At 39.2% G+C, this 27,317-nt stretch overlaps 1 protein-coding gene across 1 annotated transcript in view; it reads left to right on the plus strand.

Moving 5' to 3' along the window:
- Nucleotides 1–27,317, plus strand: part of Maob (monoamine oxidase B) — a 107,007-nt gene that overhangs the window by 26,852 nt on the left and 52,838 nt on the right. The window contains exons 2-3 of the mRNA XM_052736592.1: nt 18,031–18,125; nt 19,580–19,717. Of these exons, the coding sequence (XP_052592552.1) occupies nt 18,031–18,125; nt 19,580–19,717 (233 nt within the window). The remainder of the gene's footprint in view (nt 1–18,030; nt 18,126–19,579; nt 19,718–27,317) is intronic.

Raw genomic sequence — 27,317 nt, forward strand, 5'->3', positions numbered from 1 at the left:
TTTCATATAATGAATTTTGATCATATTCATTCTCACTTCTTCCCCTAACTCCACTCAGAACCAATCCCCCCACCTCCCTACCACCAGCACCCCACCTAGAAAGTCAAATTCTCTAATTTTTTTGAGACAGGGTCTGTGTATAATAGCCCTGGCTCATCTGGAACTCACTCTGTAGCCCAGGCTGGTCTCTAACTCATAGAGATCCACCTGCCTCTGCCTCCCAAGTGCTGGAATTAAAGATGTGTGTCACCATCACCTGTCCTCCTTTATTTAAAATTGAAAACAAACATTAAAAAGACATTTTTATCTCAGGTAATGATTAAAGTACTTGCTACACAAACTTGAGGACTTGAGTTTGAATGGTCTGAGATCATGTAAAGCAGAGCATGATAGTATGTGTCTGTAACCCCAGAGCTTTTTCTGCAACCTGGGAGGAAGAGACAGGAGACATCCCAGAGTCTTGCAGGCCAGCTAGCCTAGATTATGTGCAGTAAACAACAAAGAGGTACTATCTCAAGCAAAATGGAAGGCAAAGACCAAGAGCCAATGTCATCTTCTGACCTCAAAACATATGCCTTGGCATAAGCACACCTGCACACACACACAGACACACACAGACACCATACACATATGCATATCATATTCACACAAAAGATTTTAACAACATAAAAAAGAAGACATTTGGAAAAGAAAATTGGGGACTGATTTTTTTCAAGACATCTGTGATGTTGCATTTAATGTCATACTAACATTAAAACAAGTTTTGTCATATGTAAGATATGGAATAGAAGTGTGTTTTGATGGGTCTAATCAGAGTAAGTTCTTTGTAAAATGAACCATTCTGCATCTTTCTGGCGATATTGCAAGACTTGCTATAAATCATCTACATTAAGCTAAAGCATGAAGATAGATGCTGTGTAATAATCTCCTATATTGTCAATAAGCATTTTAGGGAGAGGAAGTTTAAGAAGAAATAGAGGAACCATTAGTTTCCAAGCCCAGTCTGTTCATCACAATAGCAGGGCCCCATAGAAGCAAATAATTTTGTGTAAATAATCTGTGTATCAGCCTGGCCTGGGAGATAGAGTCATTTTTTTTATGTTTTGCATTGTTGTAAAGTATACCTAGTGTCTCACAGATTATGTGCAAGCACTTTACCACCAAGTTACATCCTCAGCCCCTAGTTTTTTGAGACAGGGTTTTGCTAAGTAGGTCAGGCTGGTCTTGAGTGTTTTATGCAGTTCATGTTGTCCTGGAACTCTTGATCTTACTGCTTCAGTCTCCTAACTATTAGCATTACAAATGTATGCCACTATTCTGGTTAGTTTTTGTCAACTTGATATAAGCTGGGACCATCTTGGAAGAGGGAACCTTAACTGAGAAAATGGCTCTGTCATAGTGGGCTGTGGGAGAATCTGTGTTGGAATTTTCTTGGTTAATTATTACAATGGAAGGGTCTACCCCATTGTGGGCACTGCCAAACATAGACAGGTGGCCCTGGGGTATATAAGAAAGTGGGTTGATCAATCTATGGTAACCAAGCCAATAAGAAGTATTTCTCTGTAGCCTTGGCTTCTGTTCTTGTCTCCAGCTTCCTGCCTTGAATCCCTGCCATGACTTCCCTTCATGATGGTGTATAAGCTGTAGGATAAAATAAACCCTTTCCTCCTCAAGTCAACGCTTATCAAAGCAATAGAAAACAAACTAGGACAGCCAAACTGCCTCTCTGTAGTCCTCATTTTATAAATTCGAATTGGGAGAAGTAAATAAATTATTTGTTCAAGATTTTATAGTATGTAAGAGACAGGATGAATTTGAAACCTAATTCTTCCTATTTCCAAGTCAAGTGTTTTCTAAGGTATTAGACTCCTTGTTCATTCATAGGTATTTCTTGGGTATTTGCCATGCAATGATGCTAGGCTGTATATTGTGTCCTTTTCCATGACTACTTGATGAGTTAGGGGCAACATTTTCACTCTTTAAATAGATCTGCAAGTTGAGATCTAAAAATAGGTATTGACCCAAGTGCTGCCATGGCTTCAAGGCCCCAGGTGGACAGACACCACTATAATGAACAAATATGTGGTGGAGAGTTAAGAAAGATAGAAAAACAGAACTGGAGATGTGATGGTGGTAATAAGTGTGAGAGAGGACTGAAGTCTACATGCTGTCATTGCTTAATAGGATTGGCCGGATGGTGTGCAATAGCCTGGAGCTTAAGCAGGCACAGACTCAGTCCCTGAACCTGCCCCTGGCTGTAGGATCCCCCTGATTCTGGGTAACAACAGAGTATGTGGAAAGGTTCACTTTCTGGATTGGACCTCCTTGAAGGACCACTGTGGCCTGCCATGCTACAAGAGGCCATGTCGGTGTTGGTGGTCCATGTTGCTGCCCCAGGTCTAGACAAAGTCTGAGAACCATGTGGACATATGCAGTCTGTGCCACTGCCTGATGCCTTGGTGATACCCTCTGGCTTTGCTGCCTCAGGGAGCCATGCTGATGTGAGTGGCTTGTGTAACCACGGAAGCCCATGTTGAGGCTCATAGTCCGGGCAGACATTGAGGGCCATGAGTGGGTCAGTGATCCTGATCCGACCAAGGATCATGTTGATGTCCATGCCCCTATTACCACCCATGCCCACGCAGATGCCGGTGGTCAGGGCTGCCACCTGAAGGCCTGTTAATTGCGATCAGGGTGCATGATATGACATTCCCAAATAGTCAATAAAAATAATAGAAGAATAGATAATGATTTGATCACAAATCAGTAGAGGACACAGAATGTGAGATCTGTCTAATTTTAAAAAGTATGCTAAAGTTTTCTTTTGGAAACAACCCGAAGTCACCTTAACATAATTAAGACCATTGGATTGGCAGGGGTTTGGGACCACCACTCAGAATGACATCTAGATTTTCTGAGTGCACTTAGGGTTGTTTTGAATTTGAGCTAAGCAGATGTTCTAACATGAATGGGAAGTTGGATCTCAGCTCCAGACACCCCTGCAGTAATTTACCCAGACGGTCATGGACGTTTTCCCCTAGATCTTTGTGGAAGTGTTCATCTTTGTCCCTCCTCTGATGCTGGGCCTGACAACTGAGAGTGAGAATTACCTTTTTTATAAAGCATACTAGTCTCTAAAAAAAGGAGTCAAACTTAATAAAAGCCCAAGTAATCTCATCTGTGTTCCATTTGAGGCCTTGTCTTCACAAACATTGCCAGCTTGTTTTGGCTTTTTTTCTGTTAAATCTTTTATCAAACCACCAGCTGGAAAGATTTCAACCTATCACCAGTCTGGTGGTATGAAATAACAGGAAATGCCTCTTTCCAAAACTAATTTTAGTTGAAAGTTTGAAATTTTAGATCTCCCCAAGAGATACCTGTGAATTTAGAACATATACCACTTCAGCATGCCTTCTTTGGGTTCTGGTCTTTCTTCTTGTGGGTGAGGTACTCACTACTGTAGAAGCACAGGGATCCAGAGACACTGTGAGCTGCTGAGAGCAAACTTAGGACTAGAGGAGGTGACAGGTGAGCTGTGTTTGGGAGGTGAGGTGGGAATTCTAAACAGTATGTGGTATGGAAAGAAGCACATGTAGGTGGCTCAGTGTCACAAGATTGTGGAGTAGGGAGTAGGAGAAAGGGCAGAGAGCATAGCTCAGTGACACAGCATGCACTTGCCTACCAAGCATGAAAACCTGGTTTTCATTCAAATACTGCAGAAGAGACAAGAGAAGAGAGACACTGACAGGAGCTGGGTCATACTTTTTGGGTGCAAATGGATAAGGGTTACCAGGAAGACTCAACGATAAAGCCTAAGTTATAGGTTTGAACTCCTAGATAGATGACTGAGTCTATGTAAGAAATGAAGAAATTCAGAGAATAATGGATGCTATTTGATTGTTTACTGGTTTCAGCATATCTGATGGTCCTTAACTTGTAAATATCCCCTAAACTAGACATTTTTTTAATGACTTGACAACGAGCTCTGTGAGGGGACAGGAAGAATCATCATCTTTGAAGCCATGTAGGGAGTTGATTGGAATTAGTAAGGACTCTGGGAAATCATTTCCTCTGATGAAGCCACATTTCCAATAATGAGATGAGGCCCAGATGATAGCATAGAGCAATTCCAAAGCAGCACTCAGAAGGCCAAGTCTCTCACATGTTGGGGCTGCCTTTCCGGTGGCTGAGTAGTTCATTATAGCACTGTTGTTGAGGACACACCTTCTTAATCTTGCTTCATCTTCATGGCTGGTGTTTCACTGCTGTATCTTTCACACTTTACTTGCACCACCCTGCCACTCCTAAACCTTTGTTATTTTCAAAACCTGACTTGAAATGCAAACTGAAGGAGCAGATCTCACCAGAACTTCTAATTCTATAACTTTGAGGCAAGGCCAGACAATTGGTTCCCTGGGTCTAGTACTTAGGAGTTGAGAAAATGGATGTGAAAGTAGCTTGCAAAGCACTGAGGGATGGGGAAGAAACTAGTCTTTGCACCCAGAGAGTATGTTTCCTTTCTTGAGAAGGCTGAGGGCATTGTGAGGCAGGGAATCACTTCTGGGAAGTATTTTTAGACTGTTGCCTTGCTCAGCTCTGAATTTATGTCAAGATATCCCAGAATGGGGAATGTTGAGGGACAGGGTAATCAGTCAGTGGATGCTGGTGACACTTTCTAGTTAGTGCTGACAGTGGATGCTGGTGACAGAGAAGGCCTTACATCCACTGGTCTAATTGCATTTTAAGACACTAGATCATGGTCATGTATGTTGCTCATAGTTGTAGAGTGTGCATACGTTTAGTGCATACACGTGTACATATATGTACACACTAGTATGCAAGACAGTGAGCATGAGTCTGTGCACTTTACAAGGTCTATACATTATTATATTTTTCTTTTGTAGTTTTCTGAAATAGGGTCTCTTTCTGTAGCTGAGGCTGGCCTGCAACTCATTTTGTAGCCCAGGCCAGTCTCAAGTTTGCAGCTAAAGTTTTTCTGTGTCCCGCCTGGTCTGCAGCCACTCAGACCCAAGTAAACACACAGAGGCTTATATTAATTAAAACTGCTCAGCCATTAGCTCAGGCCATTAGCTCTTGACTCAGCCTTCCTCTTCCCAGAATTCTCCTTATCTCTTTATCCCACCTATACTTCCTGCCTGGCTACTGGCCAATCAGTGTTTTATTAAACGCCAGCTCACCGTCCAGGGAGCAGCATGTAATGGCACACAGGTAAAGCCATGGAAAACATGGCGACATATAGATTAACAGAAATGGGTTGAGTTTAAATGTAAGAGCTAGTCAGTAGTAAGCCTAAGCTAATGGCCAAGTAGTTATAATTAATATAAGCTTCTGAGTGATTATTTTATAAAAGGCTGTGGGACTGTGGGTGAGAGATTTGTCCCGACCATGGGCCAGGCGGGACACAGAAAAAAATTCTGCTACACAAATTCATAATCTGCCTGCCTCTGACTCCTAAGGACTAGTATTACAGTTACCTGTTTTGAGTATACTGTGCTAATATGAGTCAATTTAAATTTCAAAAAGAAGCCAGGTGGTGGGGATGCACACCATTAATCTCAGCACTCGGGAAACAAAGGCAGGTGGATCTTTGTGAGTTTGAGGCCAGTCTGGTCTACAGAACAAGATCCAGGACAGGCATCAAAACTACACAGAGAAACCCTGTCTAGAAATAAATAAATAAATAAATAAATAAATAAATAAATTTTAAAAAGGAAAAGGCTGGCAAAACAATTGAGCAGGTAAAGGTGCTTCCTGCCCAACCCCAAAGACAAGAGTTCAATCCCTAGAAAACCATATAATGGAAGGTGAGAACTGATTTCTGAAAGTTGCGCACACACACACACACACACACACACACACACACACACACACACATTTTTTAACCAAACAAAGAAGAACCTGAGCCAATGAGATGGTTCAGTGGGCAGAGGCACTTGCCACCAAACCTGACTACCTGAGTTCAATCCCAGGGACCCACATGGCCTAGAAGGAGAGAACCCCCTTCTGTAGATTGTTCTTTGACACCCATACATGTGCTGTGGTAATCACATACCCACAAACTATACTACATAAACAGATGAATGAAAAAAATAATTTTGAAAAGAAGAAAATGCTTGGTATGTGATTCCTAGGCCCAGTGTTTTAGTGCTAGAATATATTCTACTTCTTTTGATTTCTGTCTAAAAGTGATTGTTAAGGCCTCAATGTCAGACTTTCCCAAGCTTTCTTAATGGTCTATTCCCGGTCAAGTTCAAATTCTGGAGAGGTTTTCATTCCCCAGAGATCCAAAGTATTGGAGTTGGTATGATGGAGCCTCTTAGGTCAGGGTTTGTTATAGCTTTGTTAAGGCACTGAGGGGAGAAGAGGTTCTGACACCAGAGTGATTTGGGGTGAGTTAAACACTTACATAAATGTTTTTGAGAATTATTTAACTTGAGTAGAGTTTAATGAGAAATGCAGACCCAAGACATTCTACAAATGCCACAGAATTTGTAGCAAGCATAGAATGTATATAACCTTGGCCATAGCTCACTTGAAAATGTTTATTTCAAGAAGGCTCTAGTCCTCTCCTAGGTGCCAGATGGTTGTCTTGTCCTCATTACTATTTACTGACCTGTTCAGTGTTGAAGGGTAAAGCCCTCTCATTTTCTGATGCTCCTTATTAGGGATGCCAGTGCTGATCCTTAAACTTTGTTACTATGAGTCTCAACAGGTTTCTTATCTAACATTGGCACTGTTTAGGTCAATGCTCTAAGCCACCCAAATCTTCTGAAACAGAACTTTTGCTAGGAATCCCCTCGGATCACCATCCCCTAACACCTCAACACTCCTGGCTTTGTGTTGTCCCGAAATAGGTAGTTATCAGTAAAGTTAACTTAATATGGATGATAAGGTTGCATGTGCACTTTAGTTTCCTAGCACTGCTCTACACAAAGGCACAAAGATGAGATGGCTTAAAAGAGCAGATTCAGATCAATGTGTTGACAGGGTTGGTTTCTCCTAAGACCTGTATTGGACTCTCTTTCCCTGTCCCTCCCTTACCTTCTGCTGTTTTTTAAGACATTTTTGACACTTCTTGGCTTGCAGGGGCATCAGTCTGATCCTTGCCTTCATCTTTGTGTGGTATTCTTATGTACATGTCTTTGTGTGCAAATTTTCCGTTTCAGTTTGCGTTAAAGTTTATCCTAATGACTTCAATTTAATTTGATAATTTCTATAAAGACTGCTTCAAATAAAGTTACATTTTGTGGTTCTAAGGGTACTGAATTTCAAGGTATGAGTTTGGGTGGAGAGGTGGAGGAAATACACATGCTTTTTGTAATTATTGTTGTTGTTTTTACTCTTTGGCTCTTTGAGGGGCCCACCACCCAGCTCCCAAATAAATTACACAGAGACTTATTATTACTTGTAAATGCCTGGCCTTACCTGGGTTTATTTCTAGCCGGCTTTTCTTAAATTATCCCATCTATCTTTTGCCTCTGGGCTTTTATCTCTCTCTTACTTCTGTATATCATACTTTCACTCTTACTCCTTGCCTGGCTGTGTAGCTGGGTGGCTGGCCCCTGGAGTCCTCCTCTCCTCCTCTTTTCATTCCTCAATCCTCTCTTCCAAGATTTCTCCTCCTATTTATTCTCTCTGCCTGTCAGCCCCACCTATCCTTTCTCCTGCCTTGCTTTTGATCGTTCAGCTCTTTATTAGACCAATCACATATTTTAGACAGGCACAGTAACACAGCTTCACAGGGTTAAACAAATGCAACGTAAAAGAATGCAACACATCTTTGCATCACTAAAACAAATGTTCCACAGCATAAACAAATGTAACGCATCTTAAAATAATATTCCACAACATGTAATGGTATGCTACCCCAATTTACTCATCTGGTTGTCCTTTACCTAGCTCATGGCTCCTCAGGTGAGAGCAAATTTTCCTTTCCTGAGGATTCCAACAAAGGGTTTTGCCTCAAGCCTTCCAGAGTCCTGGACTCTCTGCTAACTGTGGCCAGCCTTTGTTGCATCATAAAGATGTAAAAGAAGGAAAAGGAACTCTTGTTCCTTTCTTCATAGGACACACTATTTTTCATTCCCATGTTATCATTTCTCATTTTTCCTGTAACTCAAGGTGCTTCTGTTTCCAAATATAAACATGCATTAGATAAAGATTGGAACATACTCTAAAATGTGTGTGCTTGGGCAATTTCATCACTGTGTTCCTACACTCTGGCTCAGAAGCCCTCTCTCATCTCCAGTGCCCAAGAGATGAGTACTGGAGAGAAAGAAAGTAGTTTTTATTCAGTCTGGAAAGAGAAATATTAATGCCTTAATTACCATCTTCCATTTCTTTGAGGATGTGCTTAATATTTGTATGAGGATCAAGTTAAGGGCTAGTAACAAAGATTAGCATTTCCCCAGGATCCTGTGCTAGACTATTTGTCCTAGACATGAGATGGTGAACTCTTTAAGACTGCATTATTTTATCTTGAGGTTGAAACATTTCAGTTTTAGATCAGTTTTATGGTCTCAGAACCAGATCATAAAAATAAGCAAGATCACAAGAATATAATGTGAGCCAGGCGGTGGTGGTACATGCATTTAATCCCAGCACTTGGGAGGCAGAGCCAGGAGGATCTTTGTGAGTTCAGGCCAGCCTGGTCTACAGAGTGAGATCCAGGAAAGGCACAAAGCTACACAGAGAAACCCTGTCTCGAAAAACCAAAAAAAAAAAAAAAAAAATACAATGTGAAGATCATTGTCTGAGAAGGGGGAAAGGAAGAGCAATAAAGATGGAGTCACTTATGGCAACTGTGAGAACATTATAAACCGTACTTGTGATGACTAATCTTCATTGTTAACTTGACTGCATCTAGAATTACCTAGGAGACTGGGTGTGTCTATGAAGCTATTTCTAGAGAAGAATGACTGAGAGGAGAAAGACCCACTCTGAGTGCACATAGCACCATCCCATGAGTGCTAAAGACTAAATAAAGGGCAAAAACAATGAAAATTAGCAGAGCATGGCCAGTCTCCTTTCTGTACTCTAGTCAGTCATGAAGTGAGCATCTCTCCTCTGCCACAAACTTCTATGATGTTCTCCCCAAAAACATGGGGCCCATTGACAGGCCCCTCTGAAACCATGAGCCAAAGCAAATATTTTTCTTGCCTAAGTTATTTCTGTTCAGTATTGTGGGCATTGTGACACAAAATTCTCTTGAATGTGATCTCGGGTAGTAACAGAATTACTAGGTAATCCAATCTCAGGGACCCACCATCATATTATGTGGTTTGTCGTTAACTGAAGGAGTATTATGTGCCCTATAACTACACCTCATATTTACTCTTTCCCCTGCGCTTGTGCGTTTCCTGCTGAGTTTTGTCATTTTCTAGAGGCAAGACATGATTTAGACATGGACTCCTCCTCAGCATGTAGATGAAGGACAATGGTGTGAAGAGTGTTTAGACTGTTGGAAGGAAGGAAGGGCTGTTTTGTTACTGCAATGCTAGCAATGGAACCTAGGATGTCCTAAGTCCTAGGCAAGTGCTGTCTCACTGAAATACACCACAAATCAAGGAAGAAGATACTTGTCTTGACAGGAAGTTTTTTGACAAACGCATCACCAATTTTAGCCACATGATCCAAATGGACCAATTATTTTAGGTATGTTTTCCAGAATATGTAATAAGAAATTTCTGTTCTTATAAAAACGGCATATATCCTCTATTCCCCCATATTATAAAGAAATGTTACATAAAAAGTACATAAATAGCAAATATGTATTCTAGTGGAGTTGCATGATACATTAATTTAAGTCTCTGACAAATGCAGCTGAATAAAAGCTAATTTAAATTTTCCCCAGAATTTCCTTACTATGAAAAATTTTAAAGAATTATATAGCAAATGCTCATATGCCTAATGAACTAGATTCTGCAATGAATGTTTTTGCTGCATTTGCATTATGCATTGTATCTATTCTGTTTCTCCATTCCTCTGTCCATATCAACCCCTCTTGTCTGTAGATGCATTTCAAAATAAATCACAGCTGTGATATTTCACCCTTATTTTCATACATTTTTCCCTAAACAAAATTGTTTAAATCGTCCATTCTCATTCTCTAGGAGCACAAATATTATATGTTGCATTCACATCTGTGGATGTCACCCAAATTTTAAGTTTTACAGAGCACATGCTTTGGGGTCATGGAGATATCACCTATATAATGAGATACCCTGTATGATTGAATTTAATCACAGACAATAAGGAGCCCCATCTAATCACATCATCCTGTAAGAAAACGAAGAGATGTCCAAGAAGTTAGCACTTGCCCATGGTTATACGGTCAGAAAGTAGCCCATTGAGCCAAGAGCTTGTACTGCAGGAGAGTAGTAAGATTTGCCTTCATTTCCAGTCAGTCCTCTTAAGCTTAATCCACAGGCAAAGGAACACAGTTATCCAGGCCCCTCAAAGTAGAGGGAGGGCCATGTGGCCCAAGAGTAACTTTGTTTCTTCCATTCACTCCTTACATCACACTCAGATTTCTTTCCTCTGGTCATGCTTATATTTAATTATTTTCTAGAATTCTTAATTCATCATCTCACGTCTGATGAAGGGGAGAAGTAGACTTCTGACCCTCTTCATACCATTTGTGACAACCACTTATTTGAGAAATGATCTGAGTCTAAAAGTGTGAGTATCAAGGAGTGTGACAGCTCTCCAGTATTATATTCTGCCTTAAAGGTGCTTACAATTCTAAAAATTGTATTGGTAATCCATAGGAGGACCAGACTGTAGCCACAGAACTTTTGTTCTCAGGCCATCATCAAGGAAACTTTTTTTATGCTTAAAACTGTTTGAAGGCTAGAGATGCAGCCAGCATGCATGAGGCTTTGAGTCCCATCCTCAATACCACTACCTGAGTCACCACAATAACAAATAAAGCAAAAAGAGCCAAAAAGTGGTTCTCGCTTTTGTGTGTGTGTGATATTGGGTCTTGCAAGCCTCAAACTCAAGATCCTCCTGCCTCAGTATCTTGAGTGTCAGGATTGTGTGTGCCACCATACTCAGAGTAAAAACCAAACCAAACCAAACAAACAAAGAGCCACAACTGTTTTCCAGAAGGGTGTATTTATTCCTACACATTCTAATCTAATTCTGCAGAAGATTTGAAGCAGGTTAATTAAAAGCAAATTGACTGGTTTTAAAGATAAATAATTCACATATACTTGAGAAAGAGAATCTGTAATTTCTGGGTGTGCTTCCTTTATTCTTGGAAGATAGTATGGAGGTAAAGCAATAATACATTTTGTCTAGTGCAATTGTAAGGCACAAAAGATACTCAGCTGCTTTCAAACAACAAAGGGTAAAGACTAATGCTTCTTTATGAAAAAAGACTCATTATGATGGCTGACATTTCCTAAAAATGCCATCATTTGCATATAAAATGTGATGAAGAAATCATTTTTTATGGGTTTAGGTATATTCTGAAAGGTCTTTGCAGACAATCTCATTCGAGTATCTCGAAGCAGCTGCATCTGGAAAAAGGTTTCTATGGCAACTTGTGGGAGCTTGATGCTTTTTATCCCTTTCAAGGACATAAATCACTCCATGGCCTGAGGCTTCACTGAAGGTCTCCTGTATCATACCAGCCATTGCTCTTTGTTTTTGTGTTATGTATTTTGAATGTCTCGGAGAAAACAGGGCAAAGGTTGCTACCCTTCCAAGAAGATTTAGAATCTGTCTTTTTATCTGTGTGTGAGTGGGGGGAGGGGGTAGAGAAGATGTGAATAACATCATTCTAGACTTTGTTTCTCAATGGTAAACATATGTGTGTATGCGTGGTTGGTGTTGTTTCAATATTGTCCCAAATTGTAATGGGTATCTTGCCAGGGAAGAGTCATTCTGAATAAAATACGAGGAACTGTTTGGTCTAAGCTCTTCTCAATGTGTACTTCTTACTCCAAATATACTTGGATCCCTCCCCAAGGAGCATGTCCCAAAACTTTGAATACTGGCAGACTCCAGATGATTTTTTATCAAGATATTCTTTCCAAGATAGTTAATAAAGGAAACATTCTGATTTTAATTAAAATCTGCCTGTTTCAAGAATTCCACAGTGAAAGCCTTTTGTTATGGGAAGGACTATGGCTAATGGTGAACACATCGGACCTAGAAACAGAGCAATATTTCAGATCCAGCTCTGCCTTCAATGGGTGTGTAACTCGGAGCAAGTCTCCGTTTCCTAATGTAAGAAATGGACACAACAATCCCGACCTTCTCGAAGGTCGAATGTGTGGGAGTGTTGGAAACTGCAGTACTGTACAAATATGAGGTGCTTATTATTATGATTTGACTGTCTCGTGTTCTTTTGCAAAAGGCCAGAGGTGTCTTACCATACTTGGTGTAACAAAAAGAAATGTTTCGATATATCTAAATATTTTAGTTTCTTAGACCATGTGAAAAAGCTTAGATACTACTATACCCATTTATTTCTGTATCAAAAAGTCATTTCTATTAAGAGTCATCTTTGTTTAAGGATATTAAATACAACCATTCAACAAACACATTTAAGCATCAACTGTGTCCTGGCACAGAGAGATAGCAACCATAGATAATCACCATCTTATCATCCTCCCGGAAATGAGCTTTCTAAGCTCTGTGGTATCCTGGTGACACAGGGAAAGAGGAATGCTATCCAGCCCCCATTCTGTCAATCAAGGTATTTGCATCTTTGTGGATGTCATTCATTTCATAAAAGAAGACCTTTTAGAGCTTTACCTGCCAGGAACATATACTTTTTAGTAATTTATCCAAAGGCAAGGAATAAGCTGTGCTCTTGCTTAGATGATGGGTGATATCAAAGAGACGTTCACTATGCTTCATTGTTAAATAACCTCTTCACGTTTCACTTTGTCATGTGAGACTGGGACTTAAGAGTCAGCATGCTGAGATTGGAATGCCAGCTCCGCCACTTGCTAGCTGCATGAGCTCAGTGTGCTGCTCATCCTCTGTGTGCTTCACTTTCTACATTTGCCAGCCGTACTGGAGTAGAGAAGCTGGCTCTCAATCACTGCTTCAAATCTTACTTGTTTCAGCCATGGCTTCACCCACATAGTGCCTTTATCATCTGACTTCTTCCTACACATGCCTCTTTCTCTTGAGGAATTTGACTTCTAATAGAGGATGTTTTTCTTCTTACTCCAGACCTTCTTTGGGGTATATTTGTGTTAAATAACTAAAAAACATTCTCTTTAGAGACATCAAAGAACTCCAGTTCTTTGATCAGGAGATTGTTTGGTTGTTTCTAGAATTTCCTCATAAAACTATTGCTTTGCCCAGGCAGTGGTTGCATATGCCTTTAATCCCAACTCTCGGGAGGCAGAGTTCAAGGCCAGCCTGGTCTACGGAGTGAGTTCCAGGACAGTCAAGGCTACACAGAGAAACCCTATCTCGAACCACCTCACCCCCCGCCCCCAGCCACAGTCCCCCTCAAAAAAAAACCACACTGCTTTGTCAGAAGTGACTGAGGTGATGAGGGCTATTTGAATATTATTACTTTTATAAATCCTAAGAGAATGCCTATATCATGTGTCAGGGTTACAAGGTTAGAGGTACTTTGAGGCACTATGAATTTCATTGTCAATTTTGGTTACCAAGATTGTTGCACTCTCTCTCTCTTTTGGTAACTTTAGACTGGAAAAAGTCTTTATGTAATAATAAAGTACAGATGTTTTATATTACTTCCAAGTCAATTAATTTCCTATTTGAAGTGTAAAAGATTGTTAAATATCACAGATTAATCTGAAGGGCATGAAACACATTGGCAAAACAAAGAACAAGGTAGATGGGGATTCTGATTTCACGATTCTTGCAGTTTCACAGTCTCCCTCAAAATCTAACTCAAGCTATTTTCTACAGCTTCAAACTGGAAACAGAAATGCTAATGATGCTGCATGCCACTGATTTGTAGTTCTTTAGAATAATTTCAGTATCTAATTATATCCATGATCATTGGTATGCTGAAAACGTTTTATCATAAGCTACTTGACCAGAGAAATGCAGTATTTTTTATTTATTTGTTTTTAATTTTTTGAGACATGGTCTCACTGTGAGGTTGACCTTGAACTTGTGAACCTTCTGCCTTAGCCCTCAGATCACTGCGATTACAAGCCTGCCACTAGGCCTGGCAGAATGCAATCTTTCTGTAATTTCATAGCATTAGAAGTATATTTCTATTATTTGTGTCTTAAGGGCCTGTGTAGACTATTTCTAAAAGAACCAAATATCTATTTTTGTGGAATATTAATTGACCCTGAATATTAAAGTCAAGTTTCATTAACCTTGTAGGAGTGCACAGTGATGATAAGCTTGCTTTTGAATCCTTTTCAAAAGTCAAATATTAAGAAAGAAAACTTTTTTTGGTGATTCTTAATATTTAGATAGAGAGCAGAATGTTTTCAGATAGTTCGTGAGGATTGGTATATCAAGTTATTATATTTTTAATTTTCCTTTTTTGGACCAAGAATGGTGGCTAAGAGGTGAGGTTTTGGTTTCAACTCTGCTTCCACAATTTACTAATTATGTAACCTGTCTGGCTGTTGAAATTGAGGATAAAAATATTTCTCAGCCTTTGTGGAAAACATTGAACACAAAACTAAGTGCTCCATATTTTAGGTGGTAGCTGGTAATATGGATCCCTTAAAAATATTATTATATTATATACAGAAGCTGCTTCATGTCTAATCAGGGCCAAGTATACTGTCTAGTGGTATCAGGATCAATATTGCTGCTAATTTATGAAAAGTTTTGTCATACAATTTATTAAACATAGACATTTCCAGCCTTCTCAGAGAATGTACCATTTCTCATATTTTGTTTCAATGGCAAATGTTTTAAAGGTTCCAATCCCAATATGAAAAGAAACACATGAGAAATAATACATTTTGAGCCAGGAAACTCTGGAGAGCTAGCATTTGCTTATTGTTTGAGTAGTCAATCTCCTGTCTCTTTATCTGTTATCACTGTGTTATCCCTTGACAGGTACCTCTTCTTAACCATCTTAATCACATCCTGACTGGACTCTGACTGCTAATTTCCTAAGTAGCTCCAATTCTCTCCTTCAAAAATTCAATGATCCCTTAAGCCATCCAAGTTTGTGCCAGTTAAATCAACTTTTGTATTTTTAATTTTCTTTTTTTTGTCAGTTGATGCTTAACAGACATTTTGAATGTTCCTCCCAAGAACTCTTAACATAAGTAAAAATAAATGCAAGGGATTTCCAAAAACATACTTACATGTTGTTTAAGAATGTTTTCGTCATTTTCTATTTATAATTATAATGCAATACAGGTAGAGAGAACTCTGTTGGTGGTTTGCTTTAATAATTTTAAGCTTTTCATCAGATACTATTGAGTAACTGTATTCACTAAAAGACAGTACCCTTTGTGGAATCTCATATGTGAGTGTCTGTGAGTAATGCTATATTTCCTTCTCTCTCTCTCTCTCTCTCTCTCTCTCTCTCTCTCTCTCTCTCTCTCTCTCTGGTTTTTTCGAGACAGGGTTTCTCTGTGTAGCTTTGCGCTTTTCCTGGAACTCACTTGGTAGCCCAGGCTGGCCTCGAACTCACGGATATCCGCCTGTCTCTGCCTCCCGAGTGCTGGGATTAAAGGCATGCACCACCACCACCCGGCTATATTTCCTTCTCAATTCTTTTGTTTAAGCCTCGGCATGCTGCAGAGGTTTATGTGAACTCACTGATAACAGCTGTTACTATGGCTGCATGTTGTTTGATGTCTTGGGCTGATGCTTGATAAGAAAAAGGTCATCAAATTATCTGCAATTCTGAATTTAAGTAGAAAGTGCTTATTTTTTTTCCTGTTATGGGGGTAAAACTGGGAAATTTGAGTTAAAACTCCAAGCCCTGCATTCCTAAAACTGAGTCATGGGATGCTTCTGTGCTATAGGTTGGCTGCTTGTAGTATGGACTTTGGGACCTTACTCTGCCACCAACTGGAAGACTTGACCCTGCCTCTGGGGAAAGGGATGGAAAGATACATTAAGACAAACAATAAAATATTAATTCAGCGCCTCTGGAAAATGGGTTTCTTCTGTCAAAATCACTGCCAGATGCAGGCTGAAGCTTTGGCTAATTGTGATTATTCTTTCAGACTCAGATTATGTTCAATGAATTCTTAGCAAACCAAAACATTCAAGTGTGTCTTCAAAACATGTTGATCCTGATAAAGTAAAAACTATCCTTAAAAGTGGGGGATTCTTACTGTAGCACACATTGAGAGATGTCATCAGAGGTGAGACTGGCCATGAGTCAAACACAGATGCTAGAAAGGAACTGGCTTCTTCATTTACTCTCTATGTATCTCAGACATAAAATGATGCTATCAACGAACCTTAGCTCACTAGTTTGTTGGAATGCGCTTATTAAACCAATGTACTGTAAGTTCTCCCTTTTATCATTTTAATGTTGCTGGGGATAAAACGTAGGGTTTCAGGTGAGCCAGGAAAGTACTCTACCACTAAACTACACTCCAGCATGAATCAATATAAGGAAACACAACAGTATTTAAATGTAGTGAGCATTAGGTGTGTTGCAGTAGTGGGGCCCAACATCACATAGTCATTATTTTTGGAAGGCAGTAAAAGAGCTGTTTCATGTATCTGTATGGCACAGTAGCATTTTGGCATTTCTTTGATTTTGTTTGGTCCCATGAAGCAAGTAAGTAAATTCAATTTACTGTAAGAGCGTCTGTTCTTGGAGGCAGCTCTTGCTAAATTCTGTGAATGCTTTTATTTTGTATTTTTATATTCGGCAATGCTATGGATAGAAACCTTGGATTTCCCACATTTCCCCCATTGCTAAGCAAATGACCTACCTCTGAATCGCAGCCATATCCCAAGAGTGATTTTAAAGATGCAGGGCCTCGTTTGTTTTCTACTGAGAGACAGAGCAGGGGTGGATTCAGATGGAAGGGGAGGTGGGGAGGAACTAGAAGGAGTAGAGGGAGAGGAAACCATAATCAGGACATAGTATGTGAAGAAAATCTATTTTCAATAAAAGAAAAATCTTCTCTCTCAAAAGTCACCTCACAAAAAAAGAGTGCAAGGATTTAAGAGCTAAAACATTAGACCATGTGTTAGACAAAAGACTATCCACAGGTACTCAATGAATAATTCTGGCCGGGCAGTGGTGGCACACGCCTTTAACCCCAGCACTGGGAGGCAGAGCCAGGCGGATCTCTGTGAGTTCGAGGCCAACCTGGGCTACCAAGTGAGTTCCAGGAGAGGCGCAAAGCTACACAGAGAAACCCTGTCTCAAAAAACTAAAAAAAAAAAAAAAAAAAAAAAAAAAAGCAATGAATAATTCTGACTAAATGAATAATTAAAGTACGTGGATGAGGTGATTTCATCCTTGATCAGGCATGATCAAGCATGTCCAATCAGGTATATCTGATCAGTGATCAGATATATATGAAATTAAGATGTATAAAGGGTCATTTTTTTATGACCTTAGCTTTAAAATTTTTGTCAACTTCCAAAAGTCCATTTCCCAGTAAACCCAAGGCCCACTTATAGGTGCTGAAGACTGGCTCTCTCCCACATTGCTGCTTCTTAGAGTTAAACTTCCAATGGAGTATGTGGCTGCCATTGAACCTTTTTGGCTCCAGCATACGAATGTTCTTGATTGTGATCCTGTATTTGCATTAGCTTGTCTGACTTATAATTTAGTTGTTAAAATATGCATATTATTGATAAAGTGACATGGAATGTTTATTTAGGTGAGATAGTCACTGCTAATGGAATTTATTTTATTCTTTCTAGAAGTATCACATGGTTTCCTAGATGGAGAATCTAAGCCACTATAGAAAATTCCTATCTATGCATTAGTTGTATTATAGTAAAGCTCATGTGAATGTGACTTTTCTTGTTGGTCAGTAGCATGAGAAGTGTGTCTGCAATCTTGTAGCAGATCTTATCATAATGCTTTCCTGTATATTTCTCCAGGTATGGCAGCAGCCAAATTTCTGCATGACTCTGGCCTCAGTGTGGTGGTTCTGGAGGCACGAGATCGTGTGGGAGGCAGGACTTACACAGTTAGGGTAAGACACTAATGATGGGGATGAGAAACATGGGTCTGAAGCTTGGTTGTGTTTTTAGACTTTTGTATTCCCTGAAAGTCTTCATTACTGATTTTCTAAGGGGGGGACACGACTCCAGAATTTTCCTTATAGCTCCTCTTTTTCTTTATCATCATCATCATCATCATCATCATCATCATCATCATTTATGAGTGCTAAGGATGTTCCATTCAGGAACTTGCACATGCTAAGCACATGAGTATCACTTCTAGCCCAAACTTCTTTTAATTTATCTCCTTTTCAACTCTTTCTTTCTTCTCTCTGCTTTTTAGTCTTCTCACTTCATGTTTAACATCATAGAACTAGGAATGGGAAGGAGGAAAATGGAGATGGAGATTGTTTTACAGTAGTAGCACGAAAACTATCAGAAGTCTGGACTTCCCAACCCTAATTTGGAGGCTTCTCTAGAACTAACACAATCATACAAACTAAATTTGGGGGTGCATGGGGAGTCTCATTTTTAGTTATTTATTTATCTCTTTTAATTTATTTTGTTTTTAAACATCAAATCAAAATTGTATTACATTTATGAAGTACAGTATGATACATATACAGTGTGGGTGATTAAATCAAGTTAATTAACTTATCTCACTCACTTGAGTATGTTTGTAGCCACATACTCGAAATCTACTTTTAGTTCTTTTGAAATATACAGTGTTTTATTAAGAACCAGTGTCATCCTACTATGCATTACAGCTCAAAACTTACTCATCCCATGCAACTGAAACTTGTATGCTTTGACCAGTAACTCCTCATTTCTTCTGTCCCTAACACCACACCCATGAAACCTCTAGTACCCACCATTGTATTCTTTACTTTTATGAATTTAACTCATTTTAGATTCCACATATAAGTACGACTATATAAAACTTGCCTTTCTCTGATTTATTTCACTTAGCACAATGTCTTGCAGATGCATCTATGTTGTGCTAAATGACAGAATTTCTTTCTTTGTAAAATCTGAATAGTATTCCATTGTGTGTATCTATAGTATGTTTTATTTGTCCACACAGAATGATATTCTTTCTAGGATGGCAAATGACTCCTTTGAGGGAAGGGGGCTAGACAGCAAATGGTTAAATCAACCCAGACAGTAATGCCATTTCTGGGGTCACTGACTTTGAAGTTCCTAGTTTGGCTGAGGTGTAGTCGGAGATACTGGGCTCTGTTGTGAGTGATAGGTTCTGAAGTGGCTTGTCTTTTCGGTAGTCAATTTTCTTTTAAATTAAAGTTTGATTTAATGATTAAGTCACATGAATAAAGTAAAGAAGAGTTGAGAACAGATCTCAGTTTTCCACAATGCGACTCAAACGTATCTATAACCTGTTAAATGTTAATTACTTGTTTCAGAAATTTTTATTTTATAAATGTTTTTACAAACAGTCATCTTTATTTTTTTTCTCATGGAAAAACAGAATAAAAATGTTAAATATGTGGACCTTGGAGGATCTTATGTTGGGCCAACCCAGAATCGTATCTTACGGTTGGCCAAAGAGCTAGGATTGGAGACCTATAAAGTGAATGAAGTTGAGCGTCTGATCCACCATGTAAAGGTAAGCCTAAAACATACATGGAAAGTTTCAGTCACTCTGAGAATGGATTCATTATGATCAAAGATAAATTGGGTGGCAATTCTAAACTTATTTAGGAAAGCTGTTGACAAAGTCATACTTCCATTTGGTAAGCTATTTTATGAATTCAGTAGGGAAAAATATTTGTGATTAGCTTATTAAAAATCTCTATTTAAATACTGGTGGCACTTGCATGTTGTGTAAAAATCTGTTTATAGTTTTTCAAATGCTTCCCTAGACTTTATATTACAAACACTATTTGTAATATGACTCATGGAATATTTTGATACTTTTACCTTTGCATCCTACATGTCAGTTAGTTATTCTCCTCTGGAAATTGATGTAAAAGTGGCTCAATAACCAAATCCCACCTATTTCATGGACTCTCCATTGATCCCCCTCCCCGAGATTTACCTTACAACATCGCATTGCTCTTTCCTAGGGTCATTTGCAACTCATGGTTTCCTCCTCCACACCTCTACTTATACACATCTCATGGCCTACGGGTCTTTTCTTCTTTTTCTCTGCACTAACCAGGGTTAACACATACCTTGTCATCTTAATTTCCTTCAGTCCATCAGAACATCTGTGTGTAGTACACATTGCTGAGGGTTTGAGGAATGGACCAATGACATCCTACTAATCCACAGACAAAAGAGACCCTGAGGATTTCACACTGACCACACCTCTCTGTGGATTCCAGTTCTCCCATCATGACTCTTCCTGTCTCACATCTCCCTGTTCTTCTGTTTTCCCAGAATCCTCACTTTATTCCCAAAGCCATTGATAATTTATACTAAGCAAAGAGTCATCTGTTCTAGACGTCACTGTGGAGTCCCATAGAAGAACTAGCAGGTTTTATTTGTGGCCTTTTTTTGTCATTTTGGTTTATTTGAGACAGGGTGTAATTATGTAGCCAAGCCTTGCCTTGGACTCAAGATCCTTCTGTTTCTACATCTAGAGTTCTGAGATTAAAATTGTGAGCCACTCTGCCTGTTGTGGGAGAGGTTTTGAATTTCTTCCATTTCTCTTTTCCTCAGTTGCTCTCACAGGTAGAAGGAAGCAATAGAAACCATTTGCCACGGGGGGGGGGGGGGGGGGGGGGGGCAGGGGGAAGCCACTCCCTCAGAAAATGGAAGAAAGAGGAGCTGAGAGAGTAGCTTGGAAGTAGAGCACATGCTAAGCATGTATGAGAGTATAGGTGTGTAAGCACATGCTAAACGTGTATGAGTGCCTAGGTTTGCAAGCACGTGCTAAGCATTTATGAAGCCCTAGGTGCAAGAACACTAGCTAAGTGTGTGTAAGGCCCTAGCTTTGGTCCTCAGGACCATCCAAAATTAAACCAGAACAAGAAGAAGAAGGAACTACTAACAGTTTTAATTTGTATAACATCGTAATGGCTTTATATTTGTGTGATAAAATTAAAAAGCACAAATAACAGACTATACATTATGAATCATTTAGTAATATAGTAGTGAAGCAGCTACTTGATTTAGCATAATGGAATATGAAATGATTGACCTTCAAATTTTGTTTTATAAGCCTTTTCTTTTCTATATGAAAGTCACATGAATTGGAAATGAAAACACAATGTGGTGATAGTGTTCTTTGCTTTTTAAATGTGTTGTCAAATTGACCATTAAAAAAATGTCTTCCTTATTCTGCCTGCATGGCTTGCCGAAACTGACATATTGTGGCACCAAGATCTCTTAACTTTCTCCAGACAAAGGAGATGGTTAAAGCTTACATTTGCTGTTTTCTTTGCACGTTGCAGGTGCTCATTGCTTTAGAGCTGTGTCTAGGAGGCTTTGTTTAATTCTGGCAATCTTACAGCTGTTTTAAGCCCCTAGGTTAAGAAAGAATGCTCCAAGTTCTCAATTGTGGACATGATGTTGCCCTTAAATCGTGGGGTTTTGTTTGTTTGTTTGTTTTTACAGTGGGTGCTGAATGTGCTTCTTTCTTAGACTATTCTATTAACTTGTGCTCAGCCAAGAAAATATAAATAATGAAACAGTGTCCTTGACTTAAAACAGGGAAACACATACGCCAATGTGCTCTTTATAAAATTTAAAGTGACTGTTACTGTTTTTATTATTACAGAAGTAAAGCATGCCTGGTGTAAAAATATAATTAGAAAATATGAGTAGAGAAAAACACTTTTAAAAAAGAAACCCTCCATTATCTTTTCTTGAAAATAAAATCACTCTCAAATATTCTATTGCTTCCTAGATTTTCATAGTCCAGGATTGCTGTTGTCTGACCTCTGCTGGAGGAAATGGGAAATATCTGTGAATTTTATAAAGTCAACATGCATATGCATAAACTGATGTTTGGTATACTAACTTAATTTCTAGTTAATTCTTACTAGTGCGAGAACAACTGAATCATTAATGACGCTGAAGCTCTGCAATGTGGGTAAGATGTCACATTGAACTCTCAGCGGTTATATCCCATGAAGAGCTACATGATGATAAAGTAACTAAGTAATTGGCCCCAAACTAAAACTTGTTTCCTACATTGCACCTTTCCTGCCCTTGGCCACATGACACTTTTCATACTTTTAACCTGTAAAAAAGTCTCTGATTGGCATGTCTATTTCTGAGGTTCTTACCAGCACTCGATCTCCTCCTACATGCCAGCCAGTGGTTCAGAACCCTGTCTCTTCTCTTAGGAAAGGCAGCGCTTTGGAGTTTGAACATTTGCCTCTCTTACCTACTTTAATAATTATTGCCTCCTAGTGCAAACTGCAGCTTATGGGAATATATAGTATTTTCCATTTTTTTCCAGTGAACTTTCATGCGTTTCTTAGCTGGAACCCTAAGATTGTCAAATAGTATGCTGTTTGCTATGTTGTCAGACACTCTGTTTAAGTTAGCTTGTTAGAGGGGTATTTTGTTTGTTTGTTTTTAATTTCTTGCATGATTGTTAATGGAAGATTGTTTTATGTACAACCTTAATAATATTAGGCTAAAGAACCTGAATATGCCAACTGATAAATGTTTGTGCGTTTCCCATGCTTACATTGAATCCATGGCCTTATACATGTTAGATAAGTGTTGCAGCTTTGAGCTATATCCCAAGGTTTGCTGGCTGGCTGATACTGAAAATGATGAGATGAAACCACCTAGAAAAGGTTGAAGTAGCTCACGATGGGCTGGCTATCCACATGAAAAGGTGTCTTTCCTCAAAAGAGGGTGACTCCTACAATCATGAATTCCCTGGTAGTCAGAGGAGAAATGATCAGCTGATAGATGGGTCTCTTCTTGCTGTCTCCATAATAGGCGCCCATAAACCCCTGGAGTGATGAATAGGCCTATGTACAATCTAGATCCATTCTCTCTAAACTGTGTGTATCTATGGAGTGGCATTCTTTTATGAGATTTAATTATCAGTGAGAAAAGTGATTACTTCAGATCAAATTTATATAATTTATAAGGTGTTTTTACATATAGTATGTCATAATGAAACTCATTATTTGTACAATTAATATATGATAAAAAATTAATGAAGTTAGTGATGCAGCCATTAGTTCTTAGCAACTATTGTTAAGAATCCACTGATATTATGATGCTAGTTTTTTTTTTTTTGGCACAATCGCAGCATTTTAATCAAGACAGATCTCAACACCGACAAATGGCATGTTGATGTTCTTGTTTTCTACCTAATGGAAATATTTTTTCTTTATTTTATTTTACATACCAATCACAGTTTCCCTTTCCTACTCTCCTCCCATTCCCTCTCCCTACCTCCCTTCTACTGCCCCCCCAATCACTCCTCCTCCCTCTCCATCCTAATGGGGTAAGGTCTCCCTTGGGAATCCACAAAGCATGGCATATCAAGTTGCAGCAGGACCAAACTATTCCCCCCTGCATCAAGGCTGAACAAGGCATCCCACCACCAGAAGGAACAGGTTCCAAAGAGCCAACTCATGCTGATGCTAATTTCTTATGCTATCATTTAGAAGATAGCAGACTAGATGGCTTAGAAATGACCATTTCCCTTTTAAAACATCATTTAGAAGAACAATATAATTGAACTCTTTTTAGGGACACTTGCTATGTTTTGTGCTTCTGCTCCATCCTCTATCACTATGTATATGTTTTCACATGCACAAGCATAGATAGGTAATTGTTTTGTTGTTTGGTTATTGCTCTTTTGAATTTCTACTTTGAATATTTTGGAGACAATTCTGAGGCTATCAGTAAAGGAAATTTCTCTGCTTCAGAAGCTTCCATGTGTATGAGAATTGAAACTAAGTTTAAGTACCCAGGAAACACCTTAGGACTGAAGGCTCATCTAACAAGTGATTGGTTGATGCAACGGTGTAATGTGACTTAACACTAAAAGCAAAACTTCATAGTGATGCTTGTTTCTAGCCTTTCACTACAGAGAGAAACTGAGCAAAAGGGCACTTTGGTCTTGACCAGCTTGCCTGTGGACAGAAGCAAAGTCCTTTTTGTGTCGTTCTGGTCAGCTTCAATTCTGCAGAATCATGCGACTGAGGAGACCTCTCAGTTTTGGATTATCTGTTTGTTACTGTTATAACTACTGTTGCCTAAACAATCTGGGAGGACGGAACACTTGGCACAGCTCCTCAGTCTTGTTGACAACTCTGAAATCCACTTGAAAACCTGGTGCATGAAAATCACATAAAGACAGAAAGAGCAAAGTGTAGGTCTTCCCTTGTAGTAATTCCATTTCAGTGAACTCCCTCAACTGTCTCTTGGTACCGGAGAATAGCAAGAGAATTAGAGTAGAAATATTGAGAAGTAAAGTATTCAAATGATAGTTGCATTTAACAAATGAAAATTACCCTGTTGTCTAATAGGACCTCAGCATCACGCAGAAGTCAGTAGAGCAGAAGGGTCCTGTTTTCTCTGGGCCCTTAATTTCCCCCTCTTCATGAACATGTACCCAGTAACATTAAGCCTAGGAAACCTGGATCAAATACTAAAGTGAACATGCTTTTCTCCTGATGGCAGAAGTCTCCAGGGGCAAGTTAGATGTACCCTTTTATTTCACCCAGGAACAGCTTACCTTTTTTGTGAATTTTACACATGCCAAGTCAAGTCTATTGGCTCTAGTATTCTGTGTTGTTTGAGGTGGGCTTAATGAACCTTCTCTTTCTAGTCCAACCTGACTCCGTTTAATGGCTTGTTCATGGAAACAAGTATGGCTTATCATCATGGGAGTTTTTTTTCCCCCTAAGGAGAAAATGTGGGGAATAGTAATTTCCTCTGTAGCAAGTGGAACCCATTTGTCTATTGATCATTCTGAAGCATCTGCTGTTATTAATGGAAACTAAAAGGTTCACTTGTGTTTAGAAGAGAATACAGATCTTCAGCATGCACGAATTTGCTGATAATTATGCCGTTGGTGGTGGGAATTGGAGTAACACTGTGTTACATGAGATAAATTTCTTCTAGTCTCACAAGGTTCCCATTCAGAACTTAATCACAATTAGATCAGTAAATATATTCTTTATGGACACACACATGTGCATAAGCTTAACCGTGACTATACTTGTGGAGAACACTGATTTACTTTTAAATTATGCTTGAGATGGGGTATAAATTATTTGAAGAAATTAGTGATGATAGTGCTGTTCCCTAAGGGAAGTAGAGGTGGAGCTTAAAGCTTGTGTAGAGGTTTACTCAATTTGTATTGGGTGATTGTGGAGTATGGACAAATGGTTCAGAGGAGTAGCACAACTCTCTGAGAGACTGTGATTAATAAAGGCTTTGGCAGCCTGCAGTGCAAAGAAGTGACAGGAAGTACAAGATGGCCTCAAGTATGTTAACCTTTGCCAAGCACTTTGCACTAGCAGTCTATGGAAAGGTTTAGAAATGGGTTCCCAGACCATCCACTGTATGTATGACCTGTCTTTTTCATTTAGTTTTTGATGATACCATGTGAGGGCCTAAAGGTTAAAGAGATTGGGTTCAACATACCAAAAAGTTTATTTTTTGCAGAATAGGAGAAAGGGCTTTCTGCTATTTCCTTCTGATCCCTGGCACCCACTTTCTTTCCTACCAAACTTTTCATCCCACATACTGGAAAAATCATGTTCAATATCCTCCTTTCCAGTTATGCAAGAAGCCAAAGGAGAAAAGCAATCAATAGTATTATCTAGCTGCAATGCCTATGAACTATAACAATTGCCAGAATGGCAAGATATCCCAAAAGGTACAGTAGTGACACCTATATTCTGAAGATAACCAACAGCTGTCTAGTGGGAGGGACTTGAGGCCTGATCAATAAGGAATTAATGACTGATACTGTAAACTTAGCCCACTACTCATGGCTGCTGATGCCATGGACATTAGAGGAGAACCTACTGCTGCCACTTTCCTAAATCACTCTAATTTCTAAGTGTGTTCTAAATACTTATCCTTATACCCACAAATAAGTGGAGCTATCACCCCTCACCAAAGAAGCGTCTTTTTGCAACAGGTGGAGACGATTATAGAAAGCCACAGTTGGTCAAAATGCAGAGTTCAACCAGCTGGAAGTGCCCAGTCCCAATTGATACATCTACAATGAAATTCTTCTACTTACAGCTCAGGAAACATCATGGAAGAGGGGACCAGGATGTCTGCCTTTAGATAGAATCTTCTACATATGACAGAGAAGCTGCATCCATGAAATCTCAACAATATGATTGTATAAACGAGATCTGAAAAATGACAGTACCAGTTGACATGCTAATGTGGTTGGGGGAAATCTCACAACTTGATGAAGAGCTACAGGCAGATAAAGCCTTCTGAGAAGGGGAGAAGCTGTTTTCTCTAGGGATAACCACCTCATAAGTTATCAAATCCCAGCCAAGCCTTTCATTAAAACTTTCCACTAGAACATTAGCTCATAATCTTTGAAACTTGATGGTGAGGTAATTTTAAGGTTCCTAAGCTTGGCTGTTTAATCTCTAAAGTTATACTACTGCCGGGAGCAAATGTACTCACTACCATTTAAGCTGATAATCCCTAACCATCTTTTCAGCTGTTTCTGTGAGAACTTCAAACATCACAAGTACTTGATCTGTTTTCCAGATTAGCCTAGCAACAGTTTTCTTCTTTATCCTCTTTTTTGTTTATATATTTTGTTTTGAGACAAGTTCTCATTATGCATCACAGACTGAACTCAAACTCACCACCTTCCTGCCTCAACTACCTGGGGATTATAGGCATGGGCCACCATGTCCACCTTCCAGTCAACAGTTCTCCCAGTGACTTTCTCTATCTTTTAATCAAGGGGCACCGGGTTTTCTTGCTGCTTGAAAGTTTTGTTCTAGTAGTGCTCCATTTCAAAACATTAGCAATTTGTCATTCAAAGTTTGCTCCAGGAATGGCTCAGCTGTGCTGAGATTGGTGTTAAGTACCTTAAATTAACTTAATATGAAGAAAGAGAAGAATTGACTATGGTAACCCAGAATATAACTGGCATAAAAAGCCTTTATATTGCTAAAAATTGTGTGGTTAACAGTTAGAATGCAGGAAGGTGAGAAAGAAAGTGCCTTTAATCTTTCATAGGATGAAATCCATGGACACCAGCACTGAACTTATACTTCATAAAAACAAACACT

The sequence above is a fragment of the Peromyscus californicus genome, unplaced genomic scaffold, assembly GCF_007827085.1.
Source record: "Peromyscus californicus insignis strain IS unplaced genomic scaffold, ASM782708v3 Scaffold_10__1_contigs__length_136768540, whole genome shotgun sequence".
Lineage (NCBI taxonomy): Eukaryota > Metazoa > Chordata > Mammalia > Rodentia > Cricetidae > Peromyscus > Peromyscus californicus.